General features: G+C 40.5%; 2 protein-coding genes across 6 annotated transcripts in view; both read right to left on the bottom strand.

Annotated features, from left to right (window-relative positions):
* The window catches only part of sox1a (SRY-box transcription factor 1a), an 81877-nt gene extending 77885 nt beyond the window's left edge, over positions 1–3992 (bottom strand). For 2 of the 3 annotated variants that reach the window (XR_014797166.1, XR_014797168.1), the window contains exons 1-2: positions 3424–3992; positions 2916–3024 (exon numbers count right to left, since the gene is read on the bottom strand). The gene's annotated coding sequence lies outside the window, so the exon portion shown is untranslated. The remainder of the gene's footprint in view (positions 1–2915; positions 3025–3423) is intronic. The other variant, XR_014797167.1, reaches the window with a different exon arrangement.
* Positions 3993–6965: 2973 nt separating this feature from the next.
* arhgef7a (Rho guanine nucleotide exchange factor (GEF) 7a) overlaps positions 6966–20410 on the bottom strand; it is a 33336-nt gene continuing 19891 nt past the window's right edge. The window contains exons 14-23 of one of the 3 annotated variants that reach the window (XM_084907592.1): positions 20137–20223; positions 19949–20027; positions 19722–19861; positions 17638–17859; positions 17398–17491; positions 17000–17089; positions 16393–16572; positions 12395–12494; positions 8001–8055; positions 6966–7853 (exon numbers count right to left, since the gene is read on the bottom strand). In XM_084907592.1, the coding sequence (XP_084763718.1) occupies positions 7731–7853; positions 8001–8055; positions 12395–12494; positions 16393–16572; positions 17000–17089; positions 17398–17491; positions 17638–17859; positions 19722–19861; positions 19949–20027; positions 20137–20223 (1170 nt within the window). In that variant the 3' untranslated portion in view covers positions 6966–7730. Of the gene's footprint in view, positions 7854–8000; positions 8056–12394; positions 12495–12858; positions 16573–16999; positions 17090–17397; positions 17492–17637; positions 17860–19721; positions 19862–19948; positions 20028–20136; positions 20224–20410 lie in introns of those variants that run through there. The other 2 variants (XM_084907590.1, XM_084907591.1) reach the window with 2 other exon arrangements.

Here is a 20410-nt window from a genome sequence, read left to right as displayed (position 1 = left end):
CTTTCCCCCTTGCTCACAGTTTTTTTTTTCAAACTCTCTCCTCTAACCAGCAGGTCAAGGAACAAGGCCCTGCAGGAAGTACAGCATCCAAAAAAAAAGAGAGAGTACTTAACCTTTCACCACCTCAGCCTTTCCCTCTTTTTTGCCCCTCTTTTGCCTCTTACCATTATCCTCTTCCTACTTCCTATGCCAGTGTGTGTTTCGCTGTGATCCTCTACTCACGCCCGCTCTAAATGCAATTGTTTTCTCATCCTCTATAGTTGTGCATTCATCTGCTTGTCAGTTTGGCCTTTGTTGTCGAGAGGGTGAGAAGCATGCATGTGTTATCCCATGTGGTTCACATGTGTAAGCGGGCCTGCGTATTCAGCCAAAGCACAAGAAAACAGAATGAGCGAGCGCGCAAGCACAACAAACTATGTGGAGTCTGCGCCACTGGAGGTCTGTTTATGGAATGAATGCAGAGGATAATTTGTGTTCTCAGCCAGGGAAAATAGCTCAGATTGAGCCTCAGAGGACAATCTACTGACCCGTTTACCGAACACTTATCGCAGAGAGGTTCACCAGCACTATTCATCCTTTTGGGGCTCCGACAGCCACACACACAAGCAAGCAGCTAGTCCCCTCCTATCTATCCAGACTTTAATGACAGCATGATGTGCAGAGACAGCAGCAACACAGAAATGAGTTCAATACAATGGTCCAACGGGCGTGAAAACCTGTAGCTCTGGGGGGAAAAAAACAAAAAAACCCAACCTAATAAAAATTTACACTTACACTGTAGCTTCTGGCAGATTTTAGGGATTAGATAACATTTTAATTGGAGGGCTAAATGATAACCTTCTGCTACTTAACTGAATTTTTTATCGACACGTGTTGGAAAACAAAGCATGCATGAACCACACAGGTTTGCTCAAAGTATTTAAATTTATCGCCCCTCTTACTGAACATAGCAATTTTTATGAGTAAAATCTGCCGGTAATAGCCGTTTGATGTGGCTTAACATGCTCCATTACCCCAATGCACCAACACTGCCAGAATCATTAAACACACACATATACACAGAGCTGCAATACGTAATATAGACACCAACATTGCTCCATCCAAAAGTCCCCCTAACAATATGCACACACACACACACACACACACTTGGTCCAACACTCTCTCCTCTTTCCAGTTCCATCAATGGACAAGGCCTGACTGGAATGGTGTAATTCTCTGGGATAATTCATGGATAATTTTGGGATAATCTCCAGCAAACCATTCGCAGCGGTGCCACCCAGTTTGCCCGTTGCCTGATTACCAGGCACCAAATGCCAGCCACTTGTAGTGACCAACACCGCCAACAACCACTCTGATGCATGCAAATAAACAAAACAAACAAGGACCTCCAGCAGGGAAACATCCAGCTCGGCTTGCACGGATATTCAACAAACACTGCAGGTTATCACAAGCACACACACACATTTGCATACACACACTCATACACACGAAAGACAGGGCAAACAAACCCAAAACACAACAATGTGAAGACATCTTGTTATATGCAAAAGCATGCGTGTTGAGAGCATATCCAGCGCTGACACACTCACGCACACAGAGACACACACACTCACAAATAGGAGAACATATGCACACATACGGCCGAGAGGTTTTTCATTAGGTGTGATTGCCATCTCGTGGCAGGAGTAACCATATGATTAAAAATAAATGCAGCACATGATCTTCACTGTGACATGCAATTAAATGATCAGTGTTATGTCTTCTCATTTTGCACTGAAAGGCAAAAAGCACCTGCTGAAATCTGGCTTAAAGAAGTGTTATGATTTAAAACCTTTAAAAAAAACAAGGTATACGAGCACCTGTTTACTGTTGCACATAATGTCACATTTATGGTTTTATAAATCTATTACATTTTTGCGTAAATACGCGCACACTGAGGCAAATAACAGAGAAAATTTTTGAGCACAGAACCTCAGGAGGCTTATGCTGGATTTCTTCTGCAGGAGGGCTACAGTGCTGGTGTATAGCTTGTTAAATACTGACATCTAGTGGCTCAAAGCAAAAACTTAGGTGCCTTAGGGATTGAATTGCACGTGTTGGTCAAATGAAATATCACCACCTCTTGGCTAATACACCTGCATAACCAAAACAAGAAGAAAGCCTAATATATTTAAGCAATTACAGCAATTATCCAGATATTTCATGCAAATCATTTTCCCCTCACTAATATTTTAAATTCCTTGAGTTATTTCCACAGCACTCGTTTGGTGTCAAATAGCAGGTAGAGGTGTTTGCATGCACCTAAACAGAGCAGAGCCTTCCTGGTAATTATGACTAACAACAGTATTTACCTAACACCATGGCTCGTTATTTAACATTTTGCTTTCCAATGAAAGAATCCATCCATCAGTGAGACAGAGGGCTTCACACTCGGACACACACACACACTTACATGCACACATCAAGTCCTCCTGATGTGCAGTTATGTGCAAACTTGCACACTAAAAGTAAAAACACAAACATTCTTTTAAAATGTTTGTTGAAGCGTAAAAGCTCATCGCTCTGTCCATTTGATATTTACACCTGTGGACAAGTTTTTGCACAGTGTGTCCACAAAAACTTTTTTTTGATACACATGACACACGCTCTCTGATTTTGCATGATTAATGTATTCATCATTATTCCTGCTCCCAATTCACACTTTAATCCTCTCTGATCTATGGGAGAGACATTGTGCAGACTGAGCGTGGACCACAACTTCTGTATGTGGGTTACACCTCACAGGTGACACTGCACTTGTTGCACAAAAAAGTGTAAGAGCATGCAAACAGCCCTGACTCCCCACACACACACACACACATGCACACACACGCAAACTCAGTCCACCTATTTAGTACCATTTGAGATTTACTCACTGTTAATTCAAAGCTTTCGCTCTCAGAGGTGTTCACAGTTTGGGTTTTGAATTTGGGTCCTCAAAATCCTCTCCCTCCACTTCCACGAAACTCTGTCCAGCATATACCACTTTAGAAGAAGAAGAAGGAGGGAAAAAAAGAAAATTAGAAGCACAGCTGACAGCACTTTTTGTTTCCCGAAGCTTCCAGAGGAATGGATGTTTCCAGTCACTTTGTAAAAATCACTCCATCAATGGTAACAAGCCCGTTTACATGAACCAAGCAGCTGCTCAGATCACATACAGGAAGCAGGGTCCCTTCAGTCAGCCTGTCACTCCACTCGCACTAAGTCCAGCACTTTTTTTCTCTTTTTTGTTGGTCCTGCTGTTTGAGATGACACTTCTTTAAGGATGTGCAGCCTAAGCTGGAGATCATCGCACAGACGCAGCTTTGACCTGTGCGATTACAGATGATGACAGAGAGCGATAATCTGCGTGGACTGATGCATCAGAGTGTCAAGAAAGCTCACCTGCTCTCCTCAGCCACACTCCTGTCTCCGGGCGGTAAAAGCCCTCCTGTCATGTTTACACCAGCGCAGGCACACCGGTCTCCTCTGTCCTCTCTCTTGTCAGACATTGACTGTGGGTTTTTTTTTCTTTTTCCACTGCTCTGTCTCTGCACTTGACCAATCCACTCTATCAGCTCCACCACTCTCAACACCACACAGATTTGCACTGTGCAACCTTTTCCATTTTCTATGATACTTTCACTCACTTGCCTTCTCCCCCCACTGCTGCCAAACCAGTCACCTGTAGACTCAGAGGTACTCAAAACCATTTCCCAATCTCCCGCCCTCCTCGCCTCATTCTTATCTTGTCTATCTCTCCTACTCCTATTTTCACCTTCCTCACTCCCACTCACTTTTCACTCCTACCCACTTTCAGTCCTTTCACTTCCTCTAATAAATCCTCTGCCTCTACCCAACTATTACAAATTTTCTCTGACCCACTATTTGCTATTAGCCCCTCGTCTTCCTCCTCCCCTTCTTCTTATCCCTTCACTCTCCATCGCTGTCTCTGCCTATCCTCCTTATATATCCTCAGCCTTCGCTTTGCTTTCTCCCCATCTCCAGCGGCATGAATATATTATTATCTACACAATGGGGCCCTGCTTATTGTTTATGAATTACCAGCCTTGCGGCCAAACAAAGCCTATTTTCATAAGAAACCTCCATTTCATTTCAGCTCCAATTAGATTGGGGGCTAAAGAATAGGAGTCCTCAGGCCTCAGCCCCTAAGGATGGCAGGTCCATTCAGCTTCATTCAATGGGGCCTTATTGCTTTCCCATACAAAAGAGCACGTGGATGGGCTTTCAGACTGAAACACCAACCAAAAATGACTGGGAGACAGTACTGTACAATAACAAATCTTTAAAGAAAGGACACTGAGCGCTTATCCTCCCATCCATCAATTCATCCCTCACTCTTCGCTTTCTTCTTCTCCTCTGTTCGTATATTGTAAGACCTGGACATTAATGACAGACAGTTGAAAGAGAAAGGGAGTGAAAGAAAGAGAAGAAGAAAGAGGCAAAGCAGCTCAGTTTTTCACAATACATGTCAAGTCTAAATGATCACTGGCTGCTGAATAGACAGAGGGAAGGGAAAAGAAATGAGTCGTGTGTATGTATGTGTGTGTGTACAGCTGATTGATTCTCTGCTTTGAAAAGAGGGAGAAAAAAGAGTGAAGGAAAGAGAGAGGAAGACCTTGGTGCTTTTTTTTCCTGAGCTCCACAATAGTCGGGGGGTCTGAGCTGTATTGTGGAGCAGCCACAGTGACAAGCTGTCACTCCATCCTGGTTGGAAGAAAGAGTCAGAGAGTGAAGAGGGGCTGGAGCAGGTCAGAACCCCGATAATATGCGTCTGCCTCCTTATTTCTAAAGTTTCTCACCCACCAGACACTTGACAGGAAGAAGAAGGCTCTCAAGTGTTCCCCGGGAAAGTTGAAGGACAAATAAAAGCAAGCTGGAGCCCAAACGTTAGCTGCAATGTGTACTTATGTACCTTTATGGGCAACATCATGCTCAGAGTGCCAGGTAAACTTCCCAGCAGTAAGGCAATGGCTCTTTTCATGAGCCAGTTCATTATTTAGGATAGAGAGGCAGCCAAACACTTTCAGGGAGTCAAGCCAGCAAGGTCAGAGTGTGGCAGTGCTGGCCTGGCTTTATCTGCCAAGATCTGCCTCACAGGATGAATGCGAATTGTGCCTTTGTTCTTATGAAGGAATATTCAACATGAAACAAAAGGCTGCCGTTTTCATTACAACTGAGTGGACAAGGTGAGAGTCACAGTGAAAACGTTGACATCTGCGCTTATTCATCCAACAACAGCCGAATGAGATCTTCTCCCCCCTACAAAGCTTGTCGCGATTACCAGGGTGCACAATAGAATTCAATAGAGTGGATTTTTTTAAAAAGAGCTATAATACACACAGACCACTATGATATCATGGTATTGCATGTAAATAGTCAAGCACTTTGCCATCAGTTTTTCATGCCAAACTTACCTTTACTGTGTTAAACAAGGCAAGAGGTTAAGGTGATAGGGCACTTTTTACTGTGTGCAATAAACAGTGAAAAGCTGGGGGAGAAAAATAGATATAGGCTGGTATAAGGTGTATTTTTTCAATTTAATATTGCATTGCTTCCAAAAAGCAATGGCAGAGTTGATATCTCTCCTACCTTGCTTTCTTTCTCAGCTAACCCTCCTCCTTCTACCTCGTGGATCTGTTTGGAATATCATTTGCTCGCAAAGTTCTCCCAAAACATGGGGGGATACACAAAACTACAATGGTGTCAAAGTTCATAGAATGGGCTTGGTACCTAACAATTTGTGTTGAAAATGCGAATCAGTGATCGTTACTTATCTTCAGTTATTGTGGTGCTGCTCTTTCATTCAATCTTTCATTCAATAAGCAATCCAGTGTATTGGTGAGTGGCTACACAGGCCTCCTTCAGAACCTCCTCGGCTGTGTCTATTAGGAGATTGCACTATTTTACCCACGGGTATATCCAAGTAATAATGTTGTTGAGCATTGGCGGGCTTCATAACTGCTGGACAGTTCCAGGAAGTGTGGTCTGACTTCATGAAATATATAAAGCACATACAAGAAAGATGCCTTTTCGATCCTTTCCCATTTCTGACTTCACAAAGTTCTGTAAAACCCCTTACGTATTTTTGTTTTTATTGTTTCACATTGTCTCGCTGCCAGTGTTTGTGATTTCTTTTCTCTACACTGAAAATATTTTCAGTAGGTCTTAGCTTGTGCTCTGTTGTGAAAATTGAAAACTTACAAATAAATAAATAACTAATAACTAAGGCCTAGCAGCCATTGTTAGGGACCCTCCAGCCAAGGGAAGAATGACATCTGAATAAGATGAATTAATTCACTCATGTGTAGCAGCAGGACCGGGCGTATGGCTTTATTGCCCCTAACTTCACAGTTTTGGCTACTTTTGGTTATTTTCATTCCCGTCGGCTTCATCTCCAGCTCCAATGGTACCCAGTTTAGCCCAGAGTGTTTCTTCTCAGCACTAAACAGCAAAACAAAAACAGCAAAATCCAGATGTTTCCCTGTGGAGAAACTTCAGAATAAACCAGATCTATATATTGAGCGAGTTGAATTTAACCCCAGGATAGAAATAAGTTCTGCTCGTAGCATCATGTAATTATTGGTTCTCAAACCTGTTGAAATATGGCGAGATTCCCAAAAAGGCTTCAAACCAGCACCTATCCACAGCCTCTGTGCGTAGGTGCTGAAAAGAAATAATGAAGTAGTCACACACAGGCGTATAAGCTGATTTTGTGGTTTTCTATGTCACCTAAAGCTTTCAGGCAAGTTAAATATAAACTAAAAGTTTAATAGTAAAATTTTGAATTTAAATATTGGTATTCTTATTAGGTTTATTTCCTGACAGACATGTATTAATCCCAGCGGGCACACAAGTGCGAGCGCGTGTGTGTATATATTCCTTCCATAATACTAAATGGGGATGGGGCAGATTTAGTAGCGGCATTCAAAAGCATACCTCAGAGAACACATTTATTTATCCCAACGGGCAAAGGCTCATCTTTTTGCAGTATTTACAATATACAGTACAACATTAATATCTGTACAGTTCCCTTAGGAAAAATGAAAAAGTAAAGTTGTCAAACAAAAACAAAAGAAAAAAATGGATTAAAAACAGACATAAAGGAGTTTCCTGGCACAAGCTTTGCCAAAGGTTAAAAACATCAGGCTTAGCCTGAGTCTGCGGAGGATACCCTGCAAAAAAATCATTTCATAAAAAATTAAATAAAGAGGTTATGAAATGGCTTTGTTCAAGTTAAGACTTGTCAAAGCCTTTGGACCATTAACACCATTAAAGTACCATTCTGTACAGTGGATAGTTGTGCCGTTAAATGATTGTAAACAGACGGAGAGGAACTCTCTCCAGTTATCCTCCAGCTTCGTGAACACAGCCACAGACATTGATGCTGGATGGTTCAGTACAGTCACGCTTGCTTACTGATCAAGGAATGCTATTTTGGGACAGATGGTCGAGGAAGTTTAACAAGTCATCTCAATAAGGCCTGTCTATTAAGCTGAATGGCACTTAAAGTGCACTGGTGGATCCATCTCAAACAAGCCCACATTTACTTGCCTTAAGATGGACATTTACCTTCACGCAACTGAGCTTAATTCATGTATGTGACTGTCTTTCAAACAGTGCAATCAAGTTCACAGGTACTGTACAAGTTCTTTCTTTCTACAAGCTTCACATGGGTGTTAACTTGAGCCTCACAGGTTTGTCTCATCCCACGCTGGGTCATTAATGCTCTTCAGAACATTTCTAACAACTTTTTCTAGATCCTTCCGTGCTCGCTGCTCTTCCTCCAGTGACCTCTTCATCTTCTTGTTATCCTGTGTTGGAAAACAATCATGAAATACATTTTAAAACAAATCTGAAGATGACATTTAGTCACTCAGCCTCTAAAATTATCCAGTTTTTGACATCTATAATTTCATAAACACAGTATCATGAGTTACCCAACAAACATCCAACATCACCTGTTTCAGCTCTTGAACCTCATCCCTCAGGGCATATACCACATCCACCAGGCTCCTATTTAAAAATAAATAAATAAAATTTTAAAAATAATTATAGAAATTAATAAAAATATTTATAACAAACGCACTTAGAGAGCGCAACTTCCCCCAAAGTGCAAGAGACTTTGATGTTTTGTGATTTTTTTAATTTTTTTGTTTAGACGTGGAAAGCCTGCTAAGGCATCATTGTGAGGTGGTAGGGCGAAGTACTTCAAAAAAAACAAACAAAGCAAAAGAAACAATGGTGCTAACAATGAGTCATAGACAATTGTATTGTAGTTTTAAGATGATCACATTTTGTCTGACCTTGACAAAATTTTCACCCAAATTAAATCAACTCAAGCTGTTGTTGTTATCTACCATCACACAAAATTTGAAAATGATATCTCAAAAACTGCAAACAAACAGTCAAAAAAAGGACAAATAACACCAACAGTTTATTTTTCCTACAAGGAAGGCTGACACATAGGTCTAGGCCGTAAAATCCATATCACAGTATATATCACGATATATTCTTTTCTTCCGTATTTTAGCACTATAAAGGCGCACTTAAAATCCTTTAATTTTCTCAAAAATTGACAGTGCACTTTATAATCCAGTGTGCCTTATGTATGAATTCTGGTTGTGCTTAATGACCTCGAACCAATTTTATGTGGAACACGGCACTCAAAAATCTGTCAAAATGTTTTAGTACGACTTTGGTAAGCTACGAAGCCGCACCGCTTGGTGTGATTGTCAGAGCATTACGGCTAGTGATGGTAAATTCGATTCTTTTTACTGAATCGAGTTTGAATGAGTCACTCACCAAAATGAATCGGGTTTTTCGAGTCATTTGAGTCACTGAGTCAGTTGCCCAGAGAGTGCAAAAAATTTACATTTTCACTCAAACTTACTTTGTTTCTCTTTTCATGTATATCCTAGTACTAAGATGAGTGATTGAAAAAGAAAAACAACTATTTTTATAGAGCAAAAAAGAGCAAAAAAATTAAGATTTCTAAAGGGAAAAATTATTTTATTTATTGTTATTTTCCTCAAATGTGTCAAATATATATTTTTTCATCTAAATGTCCACTGAGCTGTTCGCCAGAGGGCGGTAATGGGCCTTAACATTGGTTGCCAACCAAGAAGAAGAAGAAGAAGCTGTGAGCCAGGAGGGAGGGGGTGAGTGAGTGATTCCTTTATGCTACAATTAAGCACAGCAAGGGAGGGGGTGAGTAACTCAAATGTGCTGTTAGCATGTTAGCAGAGCGACGCTACTGTGAACTGAGGAGACATTGTCTTGATGTGAGCTTTCTACTCAGGGTTTTTTCTTCCAGTTCAGAGCAGAAATGTTTCCGTTAAGAAACTGGCTGTTGTTTTTTCCCCCCATAATTGTAATTATAAGGTAGATAAATTTCTGCTAGTGAAATTAGTTTGCTAACAGCAACAGGGATGAGTCAGTGAATGAGACAGTTGGGCTTGTGAATCATGATTCACGAGTCAGTAAAGTGATTCTCAAGTATTGAACGATTCGTTCATAATTCGCACATCACTAATTACGGCTACCGTAGTCAGGAGCCTCGCAGAGTAATCTAGGTCCAAAACTCTGTCCGCTTCAGGTCCCAAAGTCAAACGAACACTGCGGCATCACTGATCATTAAAAACTGTCTAAATTCTTTCATCTTTAATAAAATGATCAGCGTTGCTGCTTTACCAGGTGTAACAATTAAGTTTAACATTCAGGCATCCATGAAAACCGAGCAGAGCCAGGAATTAGCAGGAAGTTAGCTCGCTAGTTTCCAGTTAAACATGATATAGCAGAGTTCTGACAGAGAGGTTTCTGGAAAAAACAAACAAACATACGGCTCTGCTATCACTTCCAACATTAACGAAGACAGAAAACTAAACAGCAGTGACGTTTGTAGGGTTACTGAAGTTGGACTAGCTGGTATTTAATGAAGTGCTAAATAATTGCTAGCAAGCTATGTTAGCATAACATAAACAGTGAAGCTGGAGGATTAACGCTAACATTTTTGGGAGCATTTCAAGTTGCTATACATCAATACAACCATTATAGCCCAAATTTTAATAATATGTATGCATTAAATGCTTAGTAATTACATACATTGCAAAAACGTGCAATAAACTACAAAAAAATTGAAAATCGTTTTTGTTTTTTTAACATATATTTCTAGTTAGAAAAATTTAAGGGGCTTATCCCTCAAAACTGTAAATACAAAAAAGTTGCACAAAATAGTTTCCCACCACAGGAAATTAATTTTGAGTGTCTTCATAGTTTTATTTTTGAAATACACCAATTTTTATATACTGCAGGAAAAACTAAATATTATAGTGCAAATTTGCAAAAAAGCAGCATATGCATCAAAATAAACTATTTCCAGCAGTGCAATTTGAGTTCTACGCATCCCAGAAACGACACAGAAAGTCATAAAGTCAAACATAACTTTTAAAAACACCAGTATAGGCTTATGAGGCCCTGATGGTAAAAAACTAAATTTCCGCGAAAATGACGTCACTTCCGGTTTCGGGCAGGTCATGGCGGACATGCGACAGTTCGCGCTGACGTCTATTCCAACGTAGGAAGTGTTACGAACAGCTGATCGGATCGGCAAAGCGTGTTTCTGGGATATTATGTTTTTGTTGCTGCAAGCGCTTTTTATGCAGTTTTTGCAAAGCTATATGTGGAAGGAAACCGTGACCTAGGACAAGCTGATGGCATAAGATGTAAGTACAACTGACAGTTCTACAGGGATTTAAAAATAGCTGCGCAAAATGGAGCGTGCCCGCTCCGACCGGTTTTAAAGGGTTAAGCACCGGCACCATTTCAAAAGTACCGGTTTGGCACCGGTATCAGATAAAACCTAAACGATACCCATCCCTAGTCAGAACAACAACTGAGATAATCCATCCACAATACGAGGTTAGTCATTAATATACTGCAACAACATGGGAATAGAGCAGCTGCGAGAGCATTCAGCATGAATGAATCAATGGTACGGAAGTGGAAGAAGCGCAGTTTTTGGCTTTCCTCATATTCCAAAATGTGCTTCGTCTCTTCGCTATTACTGTCGCCCAATTTGCAGACGATATTGCTTGCAAACGATATTGCTTGCAGACACTGCGATGCTTTCGACCAAAACAGGCGCAGCTTGATGACACCATCAACATGCGCTATCGCAGCAGAGCGGTATAGTCAACCGTTGGCCAAATTCATACAGTTTCTACGGTATACTGTTTATACCGCCCACCCCTACTGACACATACCCTTATACAACTTACTTCACTCCTCACTAGACTACGGTTGTATATATAAAAAAACTACTGTACTATGAGTGAGTCCCACACAATATTCCCTGCTCTTAACAGAACTCTCCCTGCAAATCCTGATCTGACCTTTGCACAACTGTAATTTCAACACAGACCTCAAATGGTGAGGAGAGCCTTCAGCTAGCTCGCAGTAATTACGCAGGGTTCCAACAACAGTTTTCTATATTAGTATGAATCAACTGTGAATCAAGAAATCACTTAAAATAGAACTTGTCAGAAAAAGTGGTCTAAAAGCAACACTTCACACCATTATTTAAAGAAAAACAGATGAGAAACAAAGTCATTGACATCTATCAGTGTTGAAATTGCTACAAAGCCATTTTTGGGACTCCAGTGAACCACGGTGAGAGCCATTATCTACCAATGGAGAAAACTTGGAACACTGGGGCAACCTTCCCAGAGGGAGCCAGCCTACCAAAAGTACTCCACAAGTGCATCAACAACTCATCCAGGAAGTCACGAAACAACCCAGAACAACATCTAAAGAACTGCAGGTCTCCCTCGTCTCTGTTCAGGTCAGAGTTCATGATTCAACAATAAGGAGGAGCTCTCCCTTGGATGTCTCTAAGGAGAAAACCGCTGCTGACCAAAAGTCCAGCCTTAAACCTGATTGAAATGCTTTGGCATGACCTTAAACAGGCTGCTCATGCTTTAATAAACAAACCCTCCAATCTGGCTGAATCAAAACCATTCTTCAAAGAAAACTGGGCCTAAATCCCTTGCTTGGTAGCAGTTCTTGCTGCCCACGCGTAGCACAAGCAGTTATTAGCCTTTTCCACACAGGGTCAGGTAGGTAAAATTTGATTATCTGAAACATGTAGGTGTGTCAAATATGCAAAAAGATAAAATAAAATAAATAAAAAATAAAAAAATAAAAAAAAACAGGAAGGGGGCAAATACTTTTTCCACAGCTCTATAAGCACCGCATACAGAATACGGCAAGGACTAAGCTGAGAATTACAGGATTTAAAGACATTAGGCATGAGCCAGGATAGAAGCACGGAAAAGAGAGTCATCCATCATCTTACTTTTCTTCCAAAGTACTTTGTCCATTGCGACTGGGATCCTCCAAAGGTACTTTCTCCTCACCGGGGATGATCACATGGAGCCCCGTTTCCCTTTGTGGCCCTGTTTCAAAACAGAACAGCTCTTCAACAGATGGTACTTCCGAACGCAGTAAGCCAGTGCAGTCATCTTTGGTAAATGACTTTTCCTTTTTTAAGACCAAAATCTGAATTTTATTGGAATGACACACAGCATCCAAGAGACACAAACACGCACAGCTGGTTGTAGTTGTGTGTTAGTCACGCACAGACCAGTTTTCAGACAGAAGACACAGAGGATAGTGAAAGCAAATGGGAGACACAAAAACAGAGTCATGTGACTATTCGTCATACACCTTGGTAATTTGAAACTAGCAAAGACTTCACCATCTCTCCCAAATGAAACCACATACTTGTTCTGCAAAAACAAAGTCACATGAATGCCAACGTCTACCAAATGACAGATTTATTCAAAACTCATAATACAGCGTTTGGGACTTGAACACTTCAGCAGTGTAGAACAAATACACTGAAGGCGCCGTTTGCAGATAAGACATGGCCACGTGTGTGAACTGAATACAACATTTGAGCACACAGAGGACAATGTTGGCTAAAGACAGTTAGTCTGGTCACCCTGCCTGTCCCACAGTTCGACTTAGTTTCTTAAACCACAGAATACACCTGTCACAAAATATAGCACATGATATAAGGACAGTGATATTCTTAGCTCAAATACTCATAGAAGATTGAATGGATTTTTTTCCTTGCTCCAAGATGACTAGTATTTACAGAAAGGGTCATTATGTGCTCTTTAGATTTCAAGTCCACTCTGACAGTATTCTGAGCTGAACGAGTAGTTCACATAGAAATGTTCCTGTATAATCATGATCTCTCTCGCTCTCTTGCTTGTTTTTCTGTTTAAACCCCTCAATGCTATCAAAACACAGAGGGTGAGCATTTACACCACGAATGAGCATTTACTTTACAGTAACACTGAATACTTAAGTCTACCTTTAGGATTATATCATACACACTCTAGGCAGACGACAAAAAGTACAGAATTTTAACAGTTTCTATCCCTCAACCCACCCACTGGCCTGTTACATGATTGTGCAAAAGAACTCAAACACTTCATGTCATAAATTCTGTGTAAACGTTGACACAGACCGAGAAAATTTCAAAAAGAAAACAAACGATTCTTCCAGGGATCATTTTGTAAACATCGGCATACAGAATAAAATATAAATAAATTTTTTTAAAAAGGAGCATTTATACCAAATAATAAATACAAGAAGAAGAAGAAAAAAAAGAGCAGTTCAAACTGTAACATGGACCAATATATTCTATGTCACTTACATTGCTTACTGTAAGAGGATGTCAGCCTGTACTTTTAATATCCAAGACTGGAAAAATACTTCTTCATAAAAATAGTCATTAACGCTAGATAGTATGGGAAGCCTCACAAGCCGGACGACGCGAAGGCAAGTCTCGGTAATGAGGCCACAGCATAGGTGCTAGTTTGTTGCAACAAAAAAAAAAAAGAAAGGAAGAAAGAAAGAAAGAAGAGGGGTGATGTTTTCAAATGGCATTGAACATCTTTGTGTGGTTCAAATTGTCAGAGCATACAACAAGAGCTACACCCAGAGTTATTAGTTTCATCTGTGATTTTATAACCATCCTCTCCTGTCTGAGAAGCCTGTCAAGCTAGTTGACGTTGAAAGCTAGTAAACATGGCTGACAAGCTGTTCTCCTGGAACATAACGCGACTTCATGACTCAAAGTTGGACGCAAGTAAATGCTTCTTCCCATGAATGAGTGAGATAAGAAAACTGATATCAATTCATGCAGGGTTAGAGCTGGAGCTGGAGTTGCAACATGTTTAGCCAAAACTAGCATAAAAACCTAGCACAACTTAAAAAAAAAAAAAAAACTAGTTCTGTCAGTCAACAAGCACCAGTTAGTGCGCTAAAATTAACCTGCTGAATTTTGTTTATTAAAACTGTGACATTTAAAAAAGGTCCTAGCTGTTGGATTTATTACCGTTAGACAGAGGCAGACTAGCTCTTCTCGTTCTTTATGCTAAGCTTCAGAGTCATACTGAACGAGGGTGTTATCACTCTTCACACAGAACTTGGCAAGAAATGTAGTGAGTGCATTTCCCCAAATGGTAAGTTGTTTCTTTAACGTATGGGACACGTATCCCCCATCAAACGAAGGCGTTCAATTTCTACTATAGGATTGTAACCGTTTTAGCTTGTAGCTCACAGACTGACGCTCTTTGCTTGTTTTATATGAAACCTTTTATTTAAATAATTCATTAACTTGAGTATTAAACCATTATATAAATGCAACCCTGTGATACGGACAGAAACATAACTAGACATTAAAGGGGACCAATTAAAATCCTATTCTTATTCCTTGACTCTACTAGAGTGTCTTTGCATGATTATTGCTCATAATAATCCTTATTTAGCTTATACTGGTCCTTTGTGTGGTCTTGACTTTAATCCAAGTTATATTATCCCCCTTTTAAGCCACCAGATTTCTCCTTATTGGCGCTCTTTACAAACAGAAGATGTATCAAGAAGACCCCTCTCTTTATCGTCATACATCTCGACGTGTTGTTACGTATCCCGAAAAAATAACAAATGACTGTCAAACTAAGCTTTTAGAGCACTCTGAATCCTGAAGCCTGAGATTTTGACTTGTATTTCAAAGTTGAAACTGTATATTTAAGAGAAAACTGGGAAAAGCATAATGGATCCACTTTAAGATCAGACTGAGGATCATGCCTTAGAGACTACACTAGGAGTAAACTATCAAAAGGAATAGTAATAAAAGTCACTTCTTCGCTTAAAAAAAAAAAAAAAAATCAAAAGAAAACAATTTATGTCCAATTACTTAATACCAGCGGTGGTATGTAGTCCTGCAGATAGTCTGTCCCCCCACCTGATACCAAAGAGCTAGAATTATATTTGCAATGGTCACAAGAGACGTACTAAAACTATCTGTACATTTGCATACTACTATAGGCAAGTCTGAAATTGAGTTTTTTGGTCATTTAGACGGTCAGAACCTTATTATTTATCAGTCTTGGTAGAACGACTTTAATCAAATTAGTAACACCTTACTCAGAGAGTGAAGTGATAATCTTCTCTTTCTGTAGCAGCTATGAATAAAGGACAAAAATTATGGACTGAATTTGACAAACTATTAGCCGCTGAATATTTAATTAAACCACTGAATATTCAGTTTGGACTGAACACACAAAAGCTATCTGGAATGTTAAATTTCATGCTGTCACGGGTTTGCAACATGGGTATAACTTCATGTTCTGAAAATTCTATTAAACGTCGATAATTTGGATATTGCATTTGCATGCCGTTATATTTTCAGACAGCAGGGGGATATGTGCCTGTACCTGTGTAGCATCTGTGCTATGTTTCAGCATACATACTCTAGAAACACATACTGGAGAGGAGCAGTACATGGTAAATAGAATACAGTCGTTCCTGAAATACATCTGAATATCAGACAGGAAAAGCTCAGTCCCCATTTCTCCCACCCCTGGGTCTCCCTCCCACATATTCCACTCTGAAATCCCTGTACTCTCTCCTGAGAGCTTACCCCATTTATGTTCAAACCAGGGGAGTGGTCACATTCAAGATAAATTAACAATAAATTATCAAACACCTACTGCATGACAACTACAGAAAGAGAGGAGGCACATAAAAGGGGAAATGGCAAAGGCAACAGGGAGATGCCTGAAACATCTTCAAACAAACTGTCGAAAAATAAATAAAACAAATAAGTTAACAAAAAAATTGAAAAATCATAATAGAAAATAAATAGATAAATTAAAAAAATCATTTTTTTTTTAAACACATTGAAGAGAAAAGAGGTAAGCAGGCTGTACTTCACTTCACAGCACAGCTTGGCAGTACTGTACGGTCTTCAGTTCTGGTGAGAGATGCAGCTCTTGCGTGGCACTGAGCCCATTCTGTAACTGTGGGTGGTCCAGATGGAGTCATAGTCTGAGTCCTCCGAAAGGTCAGAGGTCAGTTCTGGCCGGGACACGCTGCTACGGCGGCCCGGCGAATCCACGCAGGACTGGTCCACGTCGGCCAACACGTGGTTGTGCATCAGGTCGGTGCCCTGCCAGGCTGGGTGGAGTGGGCGGGGTTGAGAGTGATGTTGCGAATGCAGGAGGAGGAAATGGTGGTCGAGGGAAGACGAGTGACGGCACAGGGAGGGAGGGAGGAAGGAGGAAGCATACGCAAACACGCAACAAATGGCAAATCATAAAACCAATGGAAGATGCAGGATGAGACGATGGAGAAAATTATAGAAAAGCATCAAATAAAAGATGAGGAAAGGATAAACTCAAGGAAAATAATGCCAAAAGTAAAGGAATGGAGGAGAAACAGGAAGAAGAAGAGATACTATTAGAGGGGTCAGTACAGAATAAAGTTAAAGAAAGGCACTGAGTACAGAATACAGATGCAGCTGCTACAAAGAGAGCAAGATCCAGTATGAACCTCTCTTCTTTCGTTTGTATATCTGCACGGGTAAGAGTTTGTTTTTTCTTACTAGAGTTAAGAGTCTGCCTGGTTTTGGCGCTGGTGCAGTATGCCTCGATAACTTTCAGGATTTGGGCGTCTTCTTCCAGAGCAGCTGTGCCTGAGAAAGAGACGGTGCCAGGAAAAAGCACATTTAATTCACATGCTAATGTCTTTGTTCTCTCACTATGAAAGAAATAGGAAGACTGATACCGCTTTCTTAGCCGTAGTGAGTAAAATGTAGGGAGAGAACAAGCTATTAGTTTAGCAGCACTGTTTAATCTATAAGGAAAAGGAGGTATACACAACAATATGCAGTTTTCCGTAGAGTCAGGCAGCAATTCAGCCATTTCTTAAATGTCATACTATTACTTTTTATGGAGGCAAAAAAGACTCTAAGCATATGAAAATAAAAGACTTTACACATACTCTTCCTCAAGGCAAATTCCTCTTCAGACTGTTTCCGCTCGGGTTTGCGCTTGGGAAGAAGTTTCTTCACACTCTTAGGACTTTTACTAAGATCCTGCACATGAAGGGCAAAAGGTAGAATACTTTATAAACAGGCTATATTAATTTTTAAAAAGGATCATTATTCATTTCACTAGCACATACATTTTCTTAGCATTAGGATTATATAGTTTTAACATAAGCAACGTAAATCAGCTTTACCTCCTTGTAACAGAGGGCGGCAGAGGGCCGTAGTGGGGGTGCAGGTCGCAGGCAGCTCAGGCTCCATGGTTTGGGGGTATTTGGTGGTTCCAGTGGGCCCCACATCATGGTGTTGTGAGGTGTCCCATGGGAGGATGGGTGAGGCAGGGTGTGGTAGGTAGGAGCCACTGTCAAGGCCCTGTTCTCACCATGTCGGGATGGGGTGAGAGGGTGAGATGGGAGCTGAGGGGGACGAGAAGCAACAAAGTGAGTGAGTTATACAATGAATATGTAGCTTGCAAAGAAGAACAATAACTGTATGGATTTGCGCGCTTACAAAAAGGTGTTTTTGCTGTTTCATACATGAGAATAGCAAACAAGCGTCACAACAAAAAGCAATAAAAATACTAATGTTTAATTTTTACCCCTGTTCCAAATTATCTTCACATGCCTCAGTATCTATCAAGACAATTGTTTACAGTGCAGGACACCCAGGGCGTTCCAGATGTTTCTATAATGTGAGGCAATAAATGCAAGCCATGTTGATTTTCAGAAAATTTCTGGGGGTTATAAATTGAGGGGAGTTGATTAAAAAAAGAACAATCAGGTCACGGTCAGAAGCAGATGAATAAGTGAAGGACCTCAGGTCACACATTGTGAGAGTTCAAAAGGACGGCGTGGGCTACAAAGGCCATGACCAAGCTATTGCAGATGCCTGCAGCCACAGCCCAGAGGATCAGTAATAGGTACAATTCCACACAGTCAAGGTCCAAAGAAATAGTAAACCCAAGATGATGCCCCTTCTCACAAGAATAGTGTTACGTGAGGCCAACAGTAACCCACATATCGCAACCAAGGCGAACCTACAGAAAACCGATTTCAAAACAGACACTGCTCTTCGGGAGCAGAGGTGTGGTGAAAGAAAGGTGAAGCGTTCAAACCAAAAATACATTCCCAGCAGTCAAACGCTGAGGTGTGAGTATAATGCACTGGTGTTTGTTTTTCAGCAAATGGGCCTGGAAACCTTGTAAAAGTTGGTGGAGTCATGAAATAGGACTATTATATCTAGATTCTCAATGAAAGCATAAGCCAGGCTACCGAAAAACTTGGACTTGAGCAGAAATTAACCTTCCAACAAGATAACGATTCAAAACACAGAGCCAAATTATTCAAGAAATTACAAAAAAAATGGATTTGGAGTGACACACCCAGAGCTTTGGTCTGAACACTACTGAGAATTTGTTGACAGAGCTACAGGTCATGGGAAGGAACCCCTCAAACCTTAGGAACCTGGAGAAATTAACTAAAGAGGGGTGGGCATAAACATGGTTACTGCGGTGACAATTAAATAATCATGACACCAAACAACTGAGCAGGAAATGTGTAATTCATACTGGACTGAGCACTGCGGACTGAAAAATGTCACGAATAAATGTTCGGTTGATTGTGGGCACAAACTTAAGACACAAAATGCCTCCTTCAAGAAAACTAAATGTTTACAACGTCTTATTTTGTGAGGGGTCACCACAGTTCATCACCTGCATTCACCTCACCTTATCCCTAGCATCCTCTTCTGTCACAACAACCCTCTGCATGTCCTCTCCTTTACTACATCCACAAAGCTTCTTTGCAGAAAGTGTGTAGAAAGTTCTTTCCCTCCTGTTTGGCAGCTTCATATTCATATTTGAACCAGATATGGTATATCACGCTTCCATAGATCTACTCCTGGTTGGACATGCTAAAACTCCACTACATACATCTGTGACACAGCCCTATGTATGGCATTTAACTCATTTCACAGTGGTGTCACCAACATGCACAGGGGTACACCAAAAATAAAATATCAATTTGTTCTTTCCAAGGATAAATGCTAAATATTATGCATTTTTAAAGTTAATTTCAGTAAATGCAACTGTGTATTGTGGTCAATTCCAGTAAAAGAAATCAGCCACTTCACGTGGGTTTGCATCATCATTTGAGGTGATTACATGTATAATGCACTGTAATTAAAGGGTCACAGTCAGTGAGAAATCAATATATTCTGGGTTTCAATGAATAGAAAGAAAATGATCTACATGTGGGTATGTTAATCACTAAGTTCTGACCGTGTGGCAGGGAACAGTGAGTGGTTTGTGGCTGGGCGCTGTGGCTGCAGTGTGTTTGATTTGTCTGGTCAGGTGTTCCACCCAGTCCTGCAGGTCCTGCTGGTTGGTGCATATCACCAGTAGACGGTCAAACATTGTGCCTGCAGGAACAGGGACAGTATTGTTTAAGGTGTTAATAAAAATCCACAGGAATGAGTCAGCATCTTGCTTGTAAAACGTGCCCTTACCATTGAGCTCAAAAGCATTTCTATGGGCTTCGCAGTCTTCTAGTTTGGTTACTGTCATGCCTGCCAGGGGCAATTTTCCCTGGAGAGTGAAATAATCACATCATACACATGACATGCAAGAAAAAATAAAATAAATAAATAATTTATTTTTTATATATATATATATATAAATTAATGAGACTACTGACCTGGAATATGAAGCCACTCATCCTGGGGCTGGCAGACAGCATGAGGAGGATGTGGGGGAAGAGCATGAGGTAACGCTCATTTTTCTCCTAAAGCAGAAAGTGTAGAGAGTATGAGTAAGCATTTCTTTGTACAAATAGGATGCCTTTAGCTTGTATAGCCCACTTCAAAGTCTACAGATGAACAAATGGCTGCAGCAGCAAAGGTTAGGCAGGTATAAACAGTAACTGTTTTTAGCTTTAATTTAAATTTTGCGAGTTTTGGGACACATTTCTT

This window comes from Perissodus microlepis, chromosome 16 (genome assembly GCF_051167445.1).
Source record: "Perissodus microlepis isolate ML-2025 ecotype Zambia chromosome 16, ASM5116744v1, whole genome shotgun sequence".
Classification (NCBI taxonomy): domain Eukaryota; kingdom Metazoa; phylum Chordata; class Actinopteri; order Cichliformes; family Cichlidae; genus Perissodus; species Perissodus microlepis.
Note: the sequence above shows the minus strand (reverse complement) of the source record. Positions and strands in the feature narration are given on the sequence as shown.